The 22,271-nt window shown below is 40.3% G+C and overlaps 1 protein-coding gene across 5 annotated transcripts in view; it reads left to right on the forward strand.

The window, feature by feature from the left end:
* The window catches only part of NTRK3 (neurotrophic receptor tyrosine kinase 3), a 371,729-nt gene that overhangs the window by 348,438 nt on the left and 1,020 nt on the right, over window positions 1-22,271 (forward strand). For 3 of the 5 annotated variants that reach the window (XM_027083122.1, XM_027083120.1, XM_027083121.1), the window contains one exon: window positions 19,773-19,931. In XM_027083122.1, coding sequence (XP_026938923.1) covers window positions 19,773-19,931 — 159 coding nt within the window. Of the gene's footprint in view, window positions 1-16,112; window positions 16,155-19,772; window positions 19,932-22,271 lie in introns of all 5 variants that reach the window. The other 2 variants (XM_027083119.1, XM_027083118.1) reach the window with 1 other exon arrangement.

Below are 22,271 nucleotides of genomic sequence, written 5' to 3' on the forward strand. Positions count from 1 at the left end.
AAGTTGGTCAAGTCCATTTGCTTCCACAATTCTCTGGGGACAGATGACTTATGAGAAATCCATATGTCTGGAAGGATTGTGACAAGACCTCCTGTCTGGAGATGCTGGTGGAAATAACATAAGTTCCGCTATCTCTTTTGCCTGGGTCTGCTGGGCTGGTCCCTACCTCTCTTGAGCATTAGCTAGTTCCTCTGATTTCTGCCACCTCCTCCCATGCTGGCATTTGTGGCTAACCCTAATGGAAACTAGATGTCTGATGCGACCTGCAGCCAATCGCACTGGTTTTGGGCAGGTGCAGTCATACAAGGAAAGCTTTCAGTTCAGGTGCTGGTCTCAGAGCCACATGTGTGTGATGCTTGGTGGCTGGTGAGACCCTGGCATGTGGGCACCAGCACGCAGAGCAGGAAAGAAGAAAAGTGCACTCAGGGGGTGAGAGAAGGTATATTGCAATTCCATCCTAGCTGGGCAAGCTGGTTTCTATCTGGGCCTCTGGCATCTCTCTGAGTCTTTCTTCTTAGGTTCATTTCTAGAAATCGACATTTTATTCCTAGAAATAAAGATGAACTTGAGAGTTGAATTTTCGACTGTTAGATCAAGATTCTTTTGGCTACAAGTGACAAAAATCTTAATCTATCTTAAGCAAAAAGGCAGTGTATTGTCCCAGTAATCACCAAATCCAGGTTTAGAACTTATTTCTGCAGTGGCTTAATTCTAAGACCCAAATAAGTCACCAGGCTTGACATGTGTTGCTAGCTCTCTCCCTCCTTCCTTCTCCTCTCTGCTCAACCTGCCCATCATCCCTCCATCTCTCTGTGCCTTCCTCTTTCTCTGCCTGAAACGATGATCTTAGAGAAAGAGACATTAATGGGAAATAGATTTCCAAACAATCAAGGCTAATGAATTTTGAAAATTATGATGATACATGCTGCAGGAGCTGAACAGATTATCTGGGACCTAGTTGATCACTAACAAAGACTTGTCTTCATCAGGGAGTCCTTGCCATGGGGAGCCCAGCCGAAATAATCAGCCTCACTTCTACAGGAGTCAGGCCAGGCATCACGCAGAGAAAATCTGCAAAGCAAAGACCAAGGAAGCAAAGCCTGTGACTGACTGCTTTTTCCAGTCCGTCTACGAGGAGGAACATATGATGTTTTCCAGGGTCATTTTTATGAGCATTCTCTGGGCCGATGCTGGCTTCCATCTTCCTTCATTGAATCTGCAGATTTAGATATTTCTGAATGAAAATCCTCTTTAGGTTTTATGGGTGTTTTTACAGAAATCAAATTCTGGGATTTCTATCATACTTCCCCAAATCTGCCACCTCCAGCCCATCAATTTATAGGCTTGAAAACTTTTTTTACAGGTGAGTCTCCCTTCAACTTGAAAACGCATAAGACCTCTGACTTGGGGGTGCAAAAGAACATTGGTTTTGGAATCAGAATAATTTAGGTGTGAGGCTTGGATCTTCAGCCTTTTGAACTCACATAAGTTGCTTAACCTCTTCCTCCCTTCCCTTCCTTCCTTCATGCAATGCTTTTGATAATAATAATTTCCAGAGCCAAGGCATATTGAGAGGAGTGGATGAAGCAGTGCATTTTGTCTTATTTATCACAGATCCTGGCCCAGTATAAACACTCAGTAAGTTTTTGTTCTGTATCCCTGTTCACTGGGACAAGCCTTCCACCTCTGCCCCAACCTTGAAATAATGAAAGAATCTCTTTCTACCTCTGTTGCAGTGGAGACCAGAGGTTTAAATAAATTAAGATGAGGGCACTATGCTTGAGGATTGCCTACCCCAGACTTAGCCTCGCTCTACCTCCTGGGGACTCACTAAGTGACCCTGAGTAAGATGTTTCATCCCAGTTTCATTAGAGACAAGAAGCCCACTTGCCCTTATCCTCCTTCTACGCTTTTGGAAACATGAATGTGTACAATAGAGTAGGAATGCCTTTGAAAAAAACCATCCAACTGTGATTACTGGCTTAGCATTTAAGACTTTCTCCTGGGTTCATCCTCGGAGCAGTCTTCCCCCTCCTTTTGACCTTGAGGGAGAAGCCAAGAGGTAGGGCTTGTTTATAAAGGGAGAAGGGGCAGCCCACAGCTGCAGGCCTCAGATGATAGCTTGGGATGCCAGATGCTGTGTGGAGGGAAAGCTCCTCCAGCCCTTTCATCTGAGATTACCCTTGGCTCACACCCTTCACTGCAAAAAGGCACCCTGGGATCCAGTTGTAGAGTAGTGGGCTGTGTGGAACTAGTGGGTCTCAGAACTTTAACCTTCTCCCAGGGCTGTGAGGGGCATCCAGAGGTCATCTAGTCTTTGCTTCACCGAATCACCGTGTTTTGGAACTAGATGACCTAAAAGTCAACTAGCCCAATTCTCTTCGCTCACCCTACCAATTTTATAAATGAGGACCCAGGGGCCCAGGGATGAGCCAGGTGGTGTGATGTAAACCTAAGGCAGGGCCCTGGAGCTCCCAAGTTCTGGCCCATTGTTCTTCTTGTCTTTCTTGGAACACACACACACACACACACACACACACACACACACACACACACTCTGGAAAGCCAGGCTGCTGAGGCTGCTGTTGTTGGGAAGGACCTTGAGATGAGCTTTTGTTCAGTGCTCCTGGTATATTGATGGAGATAAGAAAATTTTGCTTTGGCCAATCTCATGCCGATTTCACATGGAGAAGAAGCGTAGCAATCCTCTGGTCCAATTCTTTCCTTATTGCAGATGTGAACATTAAGACCAAAAGGAAGCACAGGGTGCCAAAGCCGCAGGGCGACACCCTGGTGGAACTAGGGTAAGAACTCAGTTGACCTGAGTCTCAATCCAGTGTTCTTTCCACTGGGTTCCATGGCTTCCCTTGGTGTCAGATCTTCCTTCCTGCTGCCTTCCTCCCAAGATGCTGGAGGCCACCCATCACTGGAAGCAGGGTGTCTAGGTTAACTAATACTCTTTCCTGGAATTTCGTAGGGGAAGGGCTAACTAAGAACCTGTGATGCATAAAAATAGTAGTGGTATTAACAAGTTGATTAATCACTTGGCAGTTCGAAGAGTGATTCAGCTGCTATCACCTAACCGCAGGCTTCCCTGAGAACTTAATCCTGTTATTTTTTTCTAAGTTGAATCCCCACCTTTACATGAGGATGGAGAATGTTATCCACTGGTTCATGTTTGTGGTCCTGCCAGAGATCCAGCCAGTGATCTGTGAGCTCTGTCCTGTCGGGCACCAAGTGTCCTGCCTTTAGAATTGAAGGGGCTCGTTTCATGACTCCGAGAAGAATCCCTCTTTCTGTTGGGTGAAGAGGAGCATTCAATTCTCCAGAAAGGTTTGAGTGTGAAAAGTTGTGTATTGTTCACCTTCTTGCCCTAGTTGGAGCTGCTCCAGCAACTAGTCTGTGGAGGGATTGCAAGTTTAACTCCAGCTCAGGGAAGCTAGATAAGGCAGCCTCTAGCCTAAGGAGGAGGTGCATGTTTTTTATGTCAGGTCCCATGATGCTCTTCCAAATTCCCTTTGCCTGGGACGTAGCCATTGATGGTAGGCTTCTGCTGTGATATGTATTGTTTACTGAAGTAATTAAAATATGCAAAGTGTTCCCTGTCCCCCATTTTGTGCTTCTTCCCCAGCCACTTCTGGCATTTTTTGTTGGCAGTTAATAAAACAAAAAGGTGGGCCCAAAGGCCCAAGTCTCCCTCAGGTTAGAATGATTAATTTGGAGAGGTTTAGAAGTAGCAGGTTTTACCTCTAGCTACAGCCGTGCCTTTCTGGCTGATGTGTTCTACCTGCGCTAAGCACTGTAACTGAGGGATGGCAAATGCTTCACTAAGAGCACAGGGCAAGTGGAGGGAGGCGGGAGAAAGGAGGCAAGGGTTTGTTTGCTTCTTATGGCAGCACAAAACCAAAAAAGACTTCTCTTTCTGGGAAGCCCAACACTGAACGAGCCATACCCAAGGACACCTGAGATTTAGTTCCTAATCCGGCCTCAATCTTTACCATCACCAAATACCCCCGTCTACCTGCCCCCACAGAAGTTCAAAACCTATCCCCCTATGTTATCTAAATCCTCGATGTGGAGAACGCTTCTTGCAAATATGTGCTAAGATAGCAATGCTACCAGCACACCCATAGTGCTAATGGGGACCGTCGTGTTGACACTTGCCATGTGCTGGATACTGTGCCAAATGCTTTACATGGATTATTTTATTTAATCCTCATGGTCATTTTAGGAAGTAAATACCAGTTGATGTTTAACATATGGAGAAACCGAGGCTCAGAGAGGTTAAGTGATTTCTGGAGGTGACATGGCTATGAATTTGCGGCCTTGTGTCTAACGCTGTATCATGATGTTACACTGCCTTTGCTGTGCGATCTGCTTAAGGGTGGGCCACCTTCTGTTCCCATTCTGGGGACCAGTTTCTGCACTCAGCAGCTTTTTTAATGGGAGATTTTATGCTTTTTCAACAGCATTGAGTAGAGCATGCAGGGTGCAAAGATTGTTAGAGGCTTTAGGTCTTACCTTCCACTGACCCAGAAACAGCTACCTGCCTTTTCCAACCTCTGGCCCAGAGAGATGAGAGATGTGTGAGCCACATGCATCATGACCCGAGGGTTCTCACAGTGAGGGGAATGGGAAGACCGCAGCTGGCCAAACCTCTTTTAGAGACAGTTCAGAAGCAGCCCCTCATGATGGCAGGTGTCAGACCAGCACAGAAATCCCTGTCATTGTAGGAGATAATACTATACATCAGTACTTTCAACGGTAGTCTCGTGCTACTGGCTAGGCTTTATAAACATTCTCTAATTAGTCCTCACACATTCTGTCTGAGATAAAGATCAATAGCACCAAACAGAGGCTGTTTTAAGCTGTCTGTTTCTGGGACAGCTGATTTGGGACCCTCGCAATGGAAGGGCAAGAAGGTGTTCCCACAACCCAGGCACTGGGTCTGCATAACAGACATTATAAATGACGGGTCAAGTGTGCCAGGCTGTTGGAATCTTGAAATTAGAGGGAAGAAAAGCCTTCAGTTAAGAAGGCCACATAGTCTAGCGTCTCATTCAGAGCTTAAGAGGTGGGACTCAGCCTGAGCTTATTTACAGATAAGGCCTCATTGGCTTTCAAGGGAGGCTATTCCAGTGATTATTAGAAAAGCTCTTTCTCTCATGGAGCCATTGGTGCACATCTGCTGTCTGGTCACCCCTGCTCCTGGATGGAAAGCCCAGGCTTATAAGATGATATCATAAAACTAGAATCGTGATTAAAAATTCAATGCTGTCGTCTTAAGGCTGGTGGGATATTCATTCAATAGGAAGTCTTATTGCTATTGTTATTAATGTCTCTGAGAAAATGGCTGGAGGAGACAATTATAATTCGGTTTGCTTTTGGAGGAAAAAGATCCCATCTTAGTCTTTGCTTTTTAAAATTCAAATTATCTTGTTCTTCCTTTTTTCCCCTGAGGCCTCTCTTATAGGCTGTGCAGCCACTAACTGGGCCGGTCTTGTCTTCCCTGAGATTCACATTAGGTGCACTTCCTAAGTGTCTAAACCCTGCTTTGGTAAACAGCCAAATATTCCAAGGATCCGGGTCTGGTGGCCACACTGCTCCTGGAAGCTTCTTTTAGCCGTTCCCAGTGTTTGTAGGTCGAATTGTCTTGAACCCACAAAACCCCTAATGAGAGAGATTTGGAGTGTGGCAGTGGATTGACTTTTAGCTTGGCCTCTATCCACCGTGGACTTGCTGACATTCCATTCTTGAGCTGGTTTCCTTATCCATAAATCAAGAATGGTGTCTCTTTGTTGTAAGGGTCACTGAGCAGAATGTCCAAGTCCCTGGAAAAATTGAGAGGTGCTATTCATTCATTAAACATAGACATTGAGAAAGTAGCATCTTTCAAGAAAGATTTTGATCCAAAGTCACATGCATGAGCATGTGTATTGAAAACCCACCACGTCTCTGTTCCATTTAATATCTCATTTAGTGTCTGTACATGTTCTGTGTAGCTGCATTATTGCCCCATTTTATACCCTAGAAAGCTGAGTCTTCAGAGGTCAAATACATCCCCTAGGGTTGCTTAGCTAGTAAAGGGTATTGGCCAAGTTATAAATTATCCTTTTTGCTCTGTTGGATCTTCTGTTTCTTCATCCTATACACACATTTTCAATAGCAGTTGTTATATTTTTCAGATTTGGGGAGGCATCTAAGTATTTAGCAAAGCCATTCTTGCTTGAAAGGGATTATCTTATTTTTGCTAAATAAATCTGAATCTAAACCAAAACCTATCAGTGCCTGAGCTGTACAGGGTAAATTAAAAATCTAGATTGATCACAAAGAGGCTTTATCCTCCCGCCTTCCTTTACCTATTGATGTTTAGCAAGCACTTGGGGTCTGAATGGATCAGTCTGGATCCAGTGTGATCCATGGATCTGAACTGAGCTGATATCTCCAGCTTTGTTCAGCAAGTTGGGCCCTTTTAACAACATCCCTCAAGTTTGCTTCCATGAGAAGATATGAGTGCAGCCAGGAGGCTCCACGGCTGGGCATTTGGAAAAGAAAACCAGAGCCAAGTCATTTTTCAGCCCACATCTTTGAACTTGCAATGTAGGCTCTATAAAAATATACATTGTTTGGGGCAGTAAAGGACAATGAGCTCTCAGAATGAGTGCCAGCATTTAGACAGGATTTAGAAAGACGAAAACAAAAGGGGAAGTTATAAAAGGTATGTGTCCTGGGGCTTCCATCTGAGAACTTGCTCCCGGCAGACGCAGCTCTAGGTAAAGAGAGTTGGGCAGAATCACAATGGGCCTCTTTATCCTCTAGGCTCACACTGCTGAACAACTTGGCTCTTAAAACTCCTTGTATTTTTGGAAAACTCCAGTGGTTTTTCCTAATCCTGGAGCTAGAGGCTCAGCCTGAAACATCCATTCCACCAAAGTTCTCTTAAACGGACATTTCTTGCTTAAGCCATCATAAAGCCCTGCTTTGAGGGAGCAGTGGTATAATAGTGTCTTTGTGAGTTTCCTCTGCACTTTCCCTCCAAAGAGTTCCAAGCACCCATTAGACCTGGGGCCGTGATCTTCAGTTTGTGTCTATAAGAAGTTACATAATAATTTGCCCTACTTGATTGGGAAGAGGAAGAGAGACAAAAAGAAGCCAAAACAATTTTGCCTTATTAAGTCAGAAGTCTGATGTCACTATAGAAAATCTCAGTCTTTTGTGTAAAGGTTTCATCCATGAAATCTCTGCAACTGGTATGAAGCCACAGACAGACACATATTTATGAATGCACACACACATAGATTGTAGGTCTAAACCAAACAAATACTCAAGCTAATATATCCTGAAGGCACACACCATTACAATAGGAGGAAACTCAGCGTTCTGCCAGGTGACCCAAAGTCCGTACACATCAGTGAGGAAAGGAGACTATAGATCCAAAATTTAAACTTCATAAGATTCAATCTGTGTGTTTTTGATTTGTACACCTTTATGTATGTATGCCCTTCTCCACTAAAAGGTTGACACTGAGAACAAGACTCTTTGGAACTTTAGTTCCATTTCATTTAACTTTCCTTAGTGACCTTGGACAAGTCACAGCCTCTGTTCCAGCCAAGGTTTCCATGCCCTTAGGGGGATTAGGTAATTTCCAAGGCCCTTCCCAGCCCTGTGTGCTCATGAGCTATAGCTTTAGTGTTGAATCTCTCCTTTCAGACCTTGGATTCTAAAGAACTTGGATTTGAGGGGCTGGACAGTGTGCAGTTGCAGCGCAGTCTGGTCCCCTAAAGATGCACTAGGAATCCAGGGCATCTGGAGGGAAAGAGTATAGGTTCAGACACCAAAGAAGCATGCCTAGTGAATGATCAAATTTTAGAGCTGGGCAGGGAGGTGAAAAGCTCATTGAAAATACAGCATCCTCAACTCAGAAGACCACACTGGAGAAAGTGAGGGGAGAAGGAAAGAGGAGGAGGAGAGAGAAGTTAGAACTGAGAGAGTTCCCTGAGGGCAGGCTGCCATTTCAAAGGCTCTGAGGGCCTCCCATATATGTGGGGATGGAGCTATTAGGAGAGCCCAGCAGTTGGAGTGGGGTGGGCAGTGAGAAGGGTTAATTCCAGGAAGGAGGGCTCTGCCATTCTGGTGAGTTTTGAGGCCGTCAGCAAAGCTAACTAACTGGTTTAGAGTGAAATCATTTATTTTTACTATCTTGGAGACAGGATGCAAGGACTTTAATACATACACACACACACACACACACACACACACACACACACACACACAATGGACTATTACTCAGCCATGAAAAAGAATGAAATAATGCCATTTGCAGCAACATAGATGCACCTGGAGATTATCATATTAAGTGAAGTAAGTCAGAGAAAGACAAATATCATATGATATCACGTCTATGTGGAATCTGAAAAAAATGATACAAATGGACCTATTTACAAAACAGAAACAGACTCACAGACACACAAAACAAACTTATGGTTACCGAAGGGATTAGCAGGGGACGGGTAGATAAATTAGGAGTTTGGGATTAATGTGTACACGCTACAATATACAAAATAGGTAAACAAGGACCTACTGTATAGCACAGGAAATTATATTCAATATCTTGTAATAATCTATAATGGAAAAGAATCTGAAAAACTACAGGTATGTGTATATATGTGTGTGTGTGTGTGTGTGTGTGTGTGTGTGTGTGTGTGTGTGTGTGTATAACTGAATCATTTTGCTATACACCTGAAACTAACACAACATTGTAAATTAACTATACTCCAATTTTCAAAAATGGTTAAAATGAAAAAAAAAAGCGAAAAAAAAACTTTGGGCCTTTCCTCCTACATTTAGGTCATTTATTTCAAGAGGTGTGAGAGGGAGATTTCACCAACTTCATATGTTCGGGGCATGAGTGACAGACCTGTTTGTATCCATGACTGTACTCACATGCATGTGATTGACATGCACATATGTTCATCTAAGCAGTCTCCTTCCCGATGTATGGATGTATGTGTCTGTATTGGATGTAGCTAATACTGATATGCAGCCCTCGAAAACCCCAGACCCTCGGGAATAAGAGTGGCAGTGATTTTAAAGACTGTGTTTAGTGGCTGGGACTCCTACCTGGGCATGTTCAAGGTGACTGGCCCCCGCCTGGCTGACGAGCTGCTCAGACGAGCAGAGCTGGGTGAAAGAGGCAAAGCTACTGGGGCATTTGGGAAACCAGGAGACTTTACAGGGGATGAAGAAAGCATGTATGCTAAGCCTTTTATTTTCCTTAATGGATATGGAGACTCTTCTATGTGCTGAGACATGCAATTAAGAGAGATTAAAATTGAATAAGTAAAAAATAATGGCACCATAAATGACAATCTTTATGATAATCTCCTGATTAGGGTATTTTGCCATTAATGTACATTGCAAAGTTTCTATAACTCTTCAGAAAGCACCTGCCATTCTCATCTGCTTTAACAGATTTTGACATGGCCCATATAGATTAGTGATGACAGAGGAAGCTTGAATCCTTCCATTGGTATCAATAATGCCCTGTATTTGCTCACCTTTGCTGGGTCCTTATTTCTTTATCTGGAATATATGGGTCACTTTGTCTCCTTTATACCTTGTCAGAATTATGTGAAGATAGACATTTTGAACTTCTGGGAGAGAAGTGGGCTTCCATATGTCCTTTGAAGAAGCTGCCTCCTTTTCTGTGTGATTAGATGCAGAGACCTGAGAGCTTTCTCGAGCTCAGCTGAGTTTCTCTTTAACCCACAGCAGTGGGTTCCCTCTGACTGCAGGGAAGTTGACATCATTCTATGGAAATAAGCAAGACAATTTCCTTGTTCAGGAAAGGCAGGCTTAGAAGAGAAGGGATGGCTGTGGGGAGGGTGGAGGTGTGCCTCCCACCAGGAACACTCTGCCCCAGGGCATCCTGCCCCCAGAAGGAAAAGGAACCTGGCAGCCTCTGCAGCCATCCTGCTTTTCCACCCTTCAATCCCACTTACTCCTGATCCTCAGGGCAAGACTGGGAGTGAGGGCTGAAGGCTTGAATGAAAGAAATGAGGCTGGAGGATTTCAGGCAAGTACCTGAGGCTGGAGGTGAGGCTGTAGTTTTTGCTTTCCTCTTTTCACATTCTCTCCCAGGATATAGCTGCAGGCCTGAGGATGGGTGACATACAGCCTTGGGGAAAGAAACTTTACACCCTAGATGCCCAGGCTCTATACCTGTCATCTTCAAACTTTAATACCCCTAAAATAATTTTGAAAAACCATGTATGTCCCTTTGCATGTTTTAAGTTGCCATCTAAAATCGTCACCATACTTTTAAGTATGTCATTTCCACAGCGTTGTAAATATTGATTAGAAAGATACATTAGATATATAATGTAGATACATAATTAGATAGATACATAACTAGATAGATAATAGATTAGATACATAACTAGATACATAATTAGAAAGATACATCGCTCCTTTAATGCTAATGAACTTTAAATACCAGAGCAATTTGACCTATCATCTATAAAACACATGAACAAGTACTTAAACACTCAGGTTTACATGGTTCCTTTTTCTTCTTGAATTTATATTTTCATTCCAGTTTCCCTACCAAATTTTATCCTTATGGATTCTCGTTTTATGCATGAAAGGCTTTTATTGGCCATTCTATCATAATTTAGTGTGACAGAAATATGTACAAAGATTTAAATATAATTTTTAATGCCCAATGATCATAAGTTTCTAGATGTTAAGAGATTTGGATTGAGTTATCATTACAATTATTAGTAATACACAGAAATAGGCAGTAGATCAAAATAATGTATATATATCACAACTTTTGATGAATGTGAAAGATAAGGTGTACAATATTTTTGGAAATACCTCTTATATTTTTCAATTAGTTTGTATTCATTGATGAATATTATTTATTGCTAAGGTAATGAATTAGATTAAGGTTCAGGATCAATTCTATTACTGTTTTTTTCATTTTTATAAATATAAGAAATGAGAAACGTTATTCACAATAAACCGGATGGGAAAGGAAAGAATTTTGTTACTGTAACATGACAATTCTTTGAACTCATATCTCGTTTTTTACCTAAAATCACATATTGGTCTCTTATCAAAATTTCTTTTTAATCTTCTCTCAGCTGATAATTCTTTGAAGTCTGTCCCCCTTCAGTGGTTTGAAAAGAATTGGAAACCACCAGACTTGCAAAAGAATTTATTTCCCAGTTACTAGAGACATTCATTTTCAACACCCATACCAATATTTCACAGAGTTTATTCATTTGTCTTCTGTAGGTTTTCTATCCTAAGATTTAGAATGAGTGAGAGATTTGTCTTTCCTTTTGAGAGTGGCAGGCATGTGTGTGTGTGTGTGTGTGTGTGTGTGTGTGTGTGCATGCACAATTGGGCAGGGAAATTGCTGGACCACAGGGAGTTCTCAGTGTTAGAAAAAAATCCATAGGAGACTTGAGGATCTGCATAATCCTTCAAAACTACCCTTGCCTGGGTACCCATTGGAAAGACTTCATGTATCTCCAAAGTTATGTTATTGAAAACATTTCAGCGGGCACTGCAGTCTATCTCTGCCTGTTACACTCCATGGAAATTTTAGGCAATTACCCTTTAGGGGGAGTGAGAACCACCTGAGCTATATGTAAAGAGAGCATTTCCCTGTTAACAATAACAAAAGAATGGAAACAACCCAGTCCTATCAATAGTGGATTGATTGGATAAACTGTGGTGTTATCATGCACATGGAGTGCTATCTAGCTATAAAAGGAATGAGAGAACCCCAGTGGGGGAAAAGAAGTAAAGTATGTAACAGGTATGGTATCCTACTTTCATTTATGAAAGTGAGGAAAATGAGTATAATCCATATTTGCTTATGTTACAAACAATAAAAGAATAAACTAAAAACAAACATAAAATGGTTGCCTCTGGAGGGAGGAGATCAGGGTGAGGAGAGTGAACAGAGATGGAACTAGACTTAGATTTCATGTACCTTGATTTTTTGGTTTGACTTTAAAACCATGCAATGGTTTTTGCATCTTTGTAAAACATTATGTCGAATGGGAAAGAAAAAGCAAAGCCATTCTTAAAAATCAAAAGCAAAATGAAATGGATTAACCTGTGTATTAGGTTGGTGACTTCGTCACTCAGAGACGAATTACTTCATGTGACTTTAAAACATAGCAATGTTTTAGGTATGTCCCTAGTAGGTATGTCTTAAAGATGAAAAGAACTGCAAAGACTGTAGACAGCTTTCAGCAATCATGTTGTTAGTAAAGATACTTGAACTGAATTTGAAATATATATATTAGGATAAAGCAAATAAGTAATACTACTAATGTAAGAATCAAGATATTCAGCATAAGAAAAAAAATATGGATATAAAACCAAAGTCAAGTAAAAGCTCTGTAATCCTAAATTTGAGTTGGAAAAAGCAATATAAACTCATGAAGCATTTTCTTTTGAAAGAAAAGTTTTTCCTAGTTATTTCCATTATAAGGACCCAGAAATACTGACCAACCCAACAGCAGTGAGCATTCCTGGCTTCCATAGTGTGGTCTCTAAATTCCATTGTCCACCAAAAGGATCCAGGGTTCCTTGAAAAAATGACAGAGTCTAGGGCCAGGGCAGCAAATGGACAAGATGAGCCTAGGATATTTTTTCTTGTCCAGAAGCAAGGATGCTATCAAAGACCACTGGGGTTTGGTGAGAGGTGCCAACTTGAAGAGGCTGCTACTGGCCAAAGATTGAGCAGTTGAACATCAAAAAGAGCAATTATAATTGATGGAAACACTTCAAATGTATTAACACACACACACACACACACACACACACACACACACACACAAGCGCACACACAAAGAATTGATGATGCTTCTCAAAACCAAACTAAAACAAAACAGTGTAACCAAATAGTGAAGGAAAGTTTCTAGTATAAACTGTTATCAGTGTAACCAAATAGTTAGTGAAGGAAAGTTTTTATTCATAGATTTCCAGCTAATCTATGCAGAGGGAATGCTAGAATTAGAATGTCACCCTTTTAAAGCCACTAATGATGGGCAATGATCATCAGTGGCTGCTGATATTGTTAGGTAAAAGGGAACTTTTTTTTTTTTCTGGTACACGGGCCTCTCACTGTTGTGGCCTCTCCCGTTGCGGAGCACAGGCTCCGGATGCGCAGGCTCAGCGGCCATGGCTCACGGGCCCAGCCGCTCGGCGGCATGTGGGATCCTCCTGGACCAGGGCACAAACCCGTGTCCCCTGCACCAGCAGGCGGACTCTCAACCACTGCGCCACCAGGGAAGCCCTAAAAGGGAACTTTATAAAGGAAGATCAGGCATCCGAATCCACAATAACAGAGGTGGTGGAAGGTATTACTCAAGGTAGTGTAATCTGAAGCTCTCCAAGAATTTATTTTATTTTTAGACTCATTTCTTGGAATTTTCGTCTTATTCCTATATATTTCCTATTTTAAAGCTCAGCTTTCAGATCCTTAATGTATCTCATTGAGAGCTTGGATCATTAGCAAGAATTTCTCAGGCAGTGCCTAGGCAAATCACCTTATCTTCATCTGTGAAATGGGGCTACTAGAGAATTCTACCACATAGGACAAGAGAGAGGATTAAATGTGGGGTGTGTGTAAACATCCAGTGGCTGACATTTAGTGTGCATCAATTAGGACTATTTTTATTAAGATTATTATTTCAGCCCATTGCTTGCCTGGCTAGGTTTCGCTATGGGGATATTTGTCAGTATTTTTTTTTACCAAGGAAGGATTTGACCACTACCTTTCCCAGACTGTATCTCTCCAATGTGGGAGAAGGACACAAGAATGCAGGTAGCTCTGAAGGAAAATCAGTGTAGTCTAGGTGGATCTATGGGAAATATGGACAATCTAGGAAATCAGGTTTGCTCTGCTGCTCACTACACATAGGGCACAGTCATTGCACTTTACGTGTATTATTTTTTGTATTTAGTGATGCTCAGTTGGTTTTTATATACATCATCTCACTTTAGATACGGCCGTTGCTTGACTCCTATGTTGAAGATGAGGAAACTGAAATTCAAAGAGGTTAAGAGCTTGTCACAAGTCACATCAGGGCTTCCCTGGTGGCGCCGCGGTTGAGAGTCCGCCTGCCGATGCAGGGGACACGGGTTCATGCCCCAGTCTGGGAAGATCCCACATGCCGCGGAGCGGCTGGGTCCGTGAGCCATGGCCGCTGAGCCTGCGTGTCCGGAGCCTGTGCTCCGCAACGGGAGAGGTCACGACAGTGAGAGGCCCATGTAGCGCAAAAAAAAATAAATAAGTCACATCAGAATACAAGCTTCTGACTTCCAACTTATTACTTTTCATTGTTATATCACAGTTCACTTGAAATGTTTTAGTCCACTTCTGGAGGAATGTCATATAAACTTCACCCACATTGGTGGTGCTGCCCAGAGAAAATCTTGATAAAGTTCTTCTTAGTGGTACCTCTGTGGCCAATTAATACCCTTCTGATAATTTTCTGCCCAGACGCTTAAGCTCATCAAAGTTTACACCAGCACATGCAAATTTCTCTTACGGTAAACTTCGAAATTTCAATTTGGAATGGCTCTTTCGGATTGTGTATAAAATCATCAAATGAGGCAAACAACCAGCATCAATTTGGAGGAATCTGTTATTTACCATTTTTCATCAAGAAAAATGTTCCCATATTCCTAACCTCTTTTTCTTTTTATTCAAGAAACCAGGTACAATAAACCATTCCACTAGATTCTATCAAAAACCCAGTTTTTCTTCAAAAGTAATATTTTGATTTAGAATGTAAATAAATTAGGTCCACTGGTTTTCCTTTAGTCATATGTTTATTTTTTTCTTTTATTGTTTAAAATTTTCAGATGTGGCACTCGATTATGATAAAATTACAAACAGCATAGAAATACATACTATAGTAAAAAAAAAATGGAATTTTCTCTTTGGTCGGTTCTCACTCTCCTTTCTAGAGAAAACCACTGGTTTAATGGCTATATTTCTGGACCTTTTCTATGCATTTACAGAGTTGTATAATACATTATTGCCTTTTAATATATTTCCTTATGCATACACATTTTTGTTTTCTTTTTTGCGGTACTTGGGCCTCTCACTGTTGTGGCCTCTCCCGTTGTGGAGCACAGGCTCCGGACGCGCAGGCTCAGCGGCCATGGCTCACGGGCCCAGCCGCTCTGCGGCATGTGGGATCGTCCCGGACCGGGGCACGAACCCACGTCCCCTGCATCGGCAGGCGGACTCTCAACCACTGCGCCACCAGGGAAGTCCTATGCATACACATTTTTACATAAATGAGAATGCTAATATATATTTTTAATGTTTTGCATTTTCATTTACTATATCCTAGACGTATTGACATATCACTCTACATAACTCTACTGTATTCCTTTTAACTGCTGCATATACATTTAATGATGAACAAATTGCTGCCCTTAAAGACAATGAAATAAAATATCTTCAATGAAGTATTTTTGCTTACATGAGCAAGTATTTTTCCAAGACATCTAGAAGTAAAATTGCTGAATTAAAAGACACTTAACATCTTTAGTGTGGACAGATTCTGCCAGGCTGCCCTCAAAAAAGGCTACCCCAGTCTTAGCAAGGAATAACTCTTCCTCAGGACCTCTCATGCACTGGATAATACCAGTCTCTTCATTTTCCCCACATAATATTAAAAAAATGTGTCTTTTATTGTTTTGACATTTCTTCATGTGTTTGTGGCCATTTGTAGCTGTTTTGTGAATCATCTACTCTTACCCTTGATTCATTTCTCTGTTGGATTTCTTGTTTTTAACTAATTTAAGGAAGCACTTTATAATATATGGATTTTAATTCCTTGTTACATATATTGCAAATATTTTCTCTGTCATTTGTCTTTTAACTATGCTTATTTTGTATTTTGCCATGCAAAAGTATTGAATTTTATACCAGTGGTATCTCTGAATTCTGTCCTTTATGGCTCCTTGAACATGTGTCTTATTTAGGAAGGCCTTCCTCTCCTGAGGTTATCCAAATACTTTTCTAAGTTTTCTTCTAATATGATTATTGTTTTGTTTTTTATGTTTAGCTCTTTAATCCATCTGGAAATGATTTTTGTATATGGTGTGAGGTAGGTATCTAAGTGTACTTTTTAAATGAATAGTTCATTGTCCCAACACTGATTACTAACCTATCATTTCATATATTAAATTCCAGTATTGATACATGGGTCTGCTTCTGGACTCTATTTTGTTCCATTGATCAGTGAAATTGTCTATTGCTATGCCAGTAACACAGTGTGTTCATTCCTGTAGTTTGATAATATGTTATGCTATCTGATACAGCTAATATCCCTTGTTGTTCTATCTCAAGTATATCTTAGTTTTTTTAATCAAATATTTACTCCTCTCAATGAATTTTGGTATCATATTGTCAGTTTCCATATATCATTCCATTGAGGGTTTTATTTAGATTGTGTTGAATTTTTAGATTAATTTTAGGGAAGAATGAGAGGTTCATGATATTGAGTCTTCCTATCCAAGGAAAAGACAATCTTTCCATGTATTCAGATCTTCTTTTATGTTTTTCAATACTTTTCTTTACATAGACCTTGTATATTTTCTGCTAAAGCTATACCTAGGAATCTTAAACATTTTGTTGTTGTTGCTAATGTACGAGCATGTTTATTGAATTTTGAAGTCATTTTACTAGTGCATGAGAATAGTCTGATTTTTGTATATTCATTTCATGTCTGGGTAGCTTACTAAACCATATAATGGTTCTAATTGCTTTTTAGCTAATTGTCTTGAACTGTCATATCATATGCGAACAATGGTGTTTTGACTCCTCCTTTTCAGTATTTTTACCTTGTTTTTATTCCTGCTTTATTGTAGTGGCTAGGGCCACCTGAAAAATATTGCATAAAATCAGTAATAGAAGATACCTTCTAATATGATATTTAGTATATTAAATACAGGAAGTTACCTTTTATTACTAATGAATTAGGGCTTTTAATCAGGAAAGGGTGTTGGTAATTTTGGGCATCTTTTGAAAGAATGGCTTTTCTTCTTTTATTTTTACCTTATGTTTACTTTGTTTCTTCTCTTGGAATTTCAGAGTTCCTGTGAGGATAATATGTGATTGGTTTTTATAAACGCCTTTTAGATAATTGAAATTAATATGCAGCTTTTTCAGGAGGCTGAAATGTACACGCATCACTCATATATATCAATTAAAACTCATTATTTTTATTTTTTAAATGTATCTTTATTTTTGTTGTCTTCTTGATCTATCATTTTGCAAAATAAGTGTTTTAATTTTCCATTGTAATTGTAGCTTTGTTAGTTTTCCTTTATTTATAACCTGTTTTACTTTTTATACATTTTTGTTGCTATCTTAATTGGAGCAAAAGAGTTCATAATTTTCATAATGGCGAATTTTACCATCTTCAAATATAATATAGACCACTTTGTATCCATTTAGTTCTTGGCTTTCTGAAATTTTTTCATATATGCATTCAATTTTGATATGTTCTATATTGAATATATGACATATATTCAATATACTATATATGAATTATATTTTCAATGTATATTATACATATTGAATATTATCTATTCAATATATATTATATATTCAATTATATATTGTCATATATTATTATGTATAGTGAATATTATACACATTGTATATTCAGTTTTTTTTACTGTTTGTTATATTTTTGTATTCTTTCAAAAGTTTCAGTATTTTCAAAATTCTTTCAAAATTTTCAGTATTTTCTGTTATTTCCTTTTAAATATGTCTTTTCTAGATAACATGCATATTGATTTTTTAACATAAATGTTTCTCTTATTTAAGAGGTGTCATATATAACCCATTAATTCTTATTGTTTATAGTGATATTATTTAAACTTCTTTTTCATTTTGTGCTATTCACTATTATCCCTCCCCCCTTTTGTAGTCTTTTTGGTATTGGTTAGAGATTTTTAGTTCTATTTTCCTGAAACTGGTTTGGAAGCTATATGTACTATTTCTATTCTTTTAGAAGCTACTTTAAAATTTTAGCAAGCACATTTAAATTTAAACTGTTATAATCAACAACTGATGACTTTCTGTAAGCTCCCTTGCCCTTCCTTCTAAAAGACAGAGCCCTTATCAGGCTTTTGATTATTTCCCTACCTACTCGTCTGTGCACTTATTGTTGAAATTATCTGGAAGTTTCATTCCAGAATATTGTTAATAATAGCAGTGATAGTACTATTTGTATTATTACTATTTTTATTTACTTTATGCCTCTATTTTACAGAAATCATTTATTAGTAATTATATTACATTTTACTACCACATTAGTGACCATTATTTAGATTTAAATTGTGTTTTTTGTGGCTTATTTGCTTTGCACTCTTTGTTATATTCCAAGTCATCGTATATTTTAGATTCTTTTTCCGTTTTTCTGGAGTACATTCTCAATTTTTTCTTCTTTGTTTTTCTCAAAGGCTATGTGTGGTACACTTTCTGAGTCTGCTTGTCTGAAAGAAACATCTTCATTTGTCTTTACATTTGATACAGAGCTACCTTGATTATAAAATCCCAGGTTGAAAACAACTTCTGCAAATTCATATTATCATTTATCTTCTAAAATACTTCAAGTGGATAAGGCAAACATGATCTCTTTTTTTTTTTTTAGAAACAAGGTTGCCCATCGCCAACAAGTCATTCTTTCTTAAGTGTTTATGATTATAATTCCTCCAACTGGCCCATCATAAAAATGAGAACTTTGATTAATACCAATAGTTCGTCAGGACATTTATAGAGAGCTTTTTCTATCAGTCAAAAGCAGTTTTCCAACAAGTTTCATGTATTAGCCAGAAGTTCCCATTTCTGATGCTCTATTTATGAATGATACAGTTAGTTCCTGAGTTCTAAAACATGCTGTGAATTTTCTTCCACTTATGCTAATAATATCTCTAACCTCCTGGGCAGTGAGGATTTCCCTAACATTTTTTCTCAGGAAAGTGTACCCTGAATGTCAGTAACTTCCTCTTGCCCTTGGCTGTCAGATCTGTAAACCCACAGGTGGCTGATGTCCTCCTCGGGCTATTTTAAAAAAAACACTTTCCTTACTGGCCTTTGAGATCTTGATAAGAACGGTTGTGAATTCTCTTCTGGTCCACCTGATTTCTCATTAGCATGTGGTCTTTCATACTTTTGAACTTCCCTATCCCCTTCACTCAGAACACTGAGTTCTAAGTAGCAGTGAGAAATTCAAGATTGTCAGATAAAGCTAAAGTCATAGTAATACAGATTAGATGCACATGGACCATGCTGTGCTTTAACCTCCTTGGCCAAGGAGTCTAACCTAATATCTGCAAACACTCTGATACTTGGTAGCCTTGCTCAGTGATTCTGTGACTTCCCTCTGGACTCCCTCTCAAGGTTAGATTAGATTGTAGTACCAGATTCTGAAATCTTCTCTCCCACTTCAAATCATCTTGTAATCTTTCTTTATATTCCATGCCAAGGAACATACCTTCCCTTAGGTGTTATCTCTAATTGCTACTCTAGCTGCCTGCAGTATCGTAGGCTTATCTCCACTGGCCCCCCACGCCCCGTCACAAAAGTTGCATCACGTTTGGTTATCTTAGAATAAGATGCATCAAGAGGGCATCTGCCTATGAAGAGTGCAGACTGATGTGACTGATTCTGGCAATCTGGTCACTGTGTGTGCTTCTGTCTCGACCCCTTTTAGGTGGGAGGACACACCATGCTCCCCATTCGTTGGATGCCCCCTGAAAGCATCATGTACCGGAAGTTCACTACGGAAAGCGATGTGTGGAGCTTTGGGGTGATTCTCTGGGAGATCTTCACCTATGGAAAACAGCCATGGTTCCAGCTCTCAAACACAGAGGTACAGAAAGGGGACAGATGGGAAGCTTGACTTGGAGGAAGGCTGATAAGAGACATCTCAGGCCAGCACTTAGAGTGTGTAAAACATTAGGTGGGGTTTGGAGCCAGCAGAGCAAATGCTGGCAGAAGCAGAAGGAGAGACCTTCTTGGTAGAAAAAAAATTATAGCTGTAGAAAATGTGCTGTGATTGTCAAGAGAGCATGAAATTAGATGTTGAAATTGAGATGCAAGTCACGGTTCTGTTTGCTCTGCTACACTTAAAAATCACAAATGTTTCACTAAGACAGAAAGTGAAAACAAAAAACAACTATGAGTTTTTCAATTGTGCCATCTTGTGGAAACACCTACTATGCCCAAGTCATCTGGGTCCCCAAAGGCTTTAGGTAGACCAGGCCCAGAGATGTGCAGGAAGGTGAACTGGCAAAGCAAATTTCATGTTACTGACAGAGCTGTGTGTGGACTTCCAGGAATAAGATGAATCATAACAGTAAATGTAATAATATACACATTATGTATTTTATACTTTTGATTTACAATATTAATAAAAAATGCTAGTCATCAAATTTAATAATAGCTAACATTTAGTGCCAGGCATTTTCCTAAGCACATTAGCCTATATTAACTCAGTACTTTTCACACAAACACTTGTTGAAATTCAGGACAAAGGAAGGGGCGCTGCTTGGGGTTCTGGAATGGACTGGCCAGAGGTGAAAGCATCAGCCTGGAGAAGGCTTGGGCCGTGGTCCAAAGCAAGATGCTTCTCAGTGCCATTGTGTCCTCCCAGGGAACTCAGTCCAGTCTGTAGGCAGTAAAGGGCTTGGTCTCCCAACCCAGCAGACCTATAAAAGATTGCAGTTTATGGTCTTCTGTTTTCCGGGAAAACATGAACATGAGGACCTTTTAATATTAGAATCCTATCTGAATATTCCAGAAAGTGTCTCTCTTCTTGGAAGCTATGTTCATTTTTGCTTTCCTATACCCTGACCGTTTAATTAAGTATGTGTCAAAGACTGAAAAGAAGGCATTTCATTACATTTGTAACGTCTCATCATTTGCAAACTGAATGGGTCCTGACCACATTTCCCAAAATAGGACAAAATATTTTGACGACCTTTAAAAAAAATGTAAGTGGGTATATTAGAACACATTTGTTATGATGCTTTAAAAAATTATTGTTTTCCTGGGTAGGGGGTAGTGGTAAACATACACACACATACACACGCATGCATGCATATATACACATGCTCGTGTACATGTGTTGGCACATTTGCATGCACTCAGGCACACAAGGTACCCTGATCACAGCCCCTATGTAGTTTGGTTGCCCTAGTAAAGAGGGGAATCTGGGCTGAGGGTTCTATTGGTCTCAGCAGATGATCTGTCCTGGTTACCTAAACTGGCTTAGAGTAGCTAACGGGGCTCTTGTGGTCGTCTCTGACACTGCTTGGTAAGGCACTGGCCTTGAAGATGGGCTTCCTACCCCCAGCCACCGCTTCCACTCTACCAACACCAGCAGTGAAGTCCTGACAGTCACTGATAATGAGTTGCTCTATTGAAATTGACAAGCTGGAGAGCCCCACATTGGAGGAGACACCACTCTTCAGTGCTTTTAATCTTAGCACTAGGCAGTGGCTACTGCAGTTTGAACTGGACCCCTTTTCATGGAGGTGAAGGTAATGGAAGGTGGAGACAGGGTTCAAATAAAAACGGGACAGGAACAGCTGGAGACCTTTCAGGCTGGCAAAGAACAGAGCCTAGTGGGCCTTTGCAGACTCTGGGGTGACCAGGACCAGGAAAGTCCTAACACAGTGATTGTTTGACAAGCCATCTCGGAGTCAGAGTGACATGAGCCCACACTCTAGACAAGGCGCTGTTGGGGGCAGCCTAGGGAGATAAAAACTATATACAGATTAATGGGGGCAAAGAGAGGGAAATAACATTTTTCACATACTCTACTAGAGAAAATTCTGTGTGATTTTTATCATCACGGTCTGTCTTCAAAATGAGGAAACTGTGGTTTGGGGTACATAAGTTGCCCAAGGTTACAGCGGGAGAGTTAGGCAGAAGTTAAAATAACCTGAGAACTGTAAGATAGAATCTTGAAAATTCACAATGTCAGCAAAGAAATCTTTTTGGGGAATTGGAATTGAACTGCAAATTACAGGCGTGGTCCTGAGGGGCCAGCTGGGGATGGTCCAGGGGTACGTTATTTGCTTTCTTCCTACTCCTCCCTATGGCCTCCCGTTTGGTACAGTGGCTCATACAATCCCTTTCCCTGGCCTCATTTGGTCCTTACAGCAGTCTTAGGAGGTGGTCAAGGGAGACATTTGATCCGCATCTT

This window comes from Aethalodelphis obliquidens, unplaced genomic scaffold (genome assembly GCF_003676395.1).
Source record: "Aethalodelphis obliquidens isolate GAN/ISIS:26980383/991018 unplaced genomic scaffold, ASM367639v1 scaffold49, whole genome shotgun sequence".
In the NCBI taxonomy this organism is placed as follows: Eukaryota; Metazoa; Chordata; class Mammalia; order Artiodactyla; family Delphinidae; genus Aethalodelphis; species Aethalodelphis obliquidens.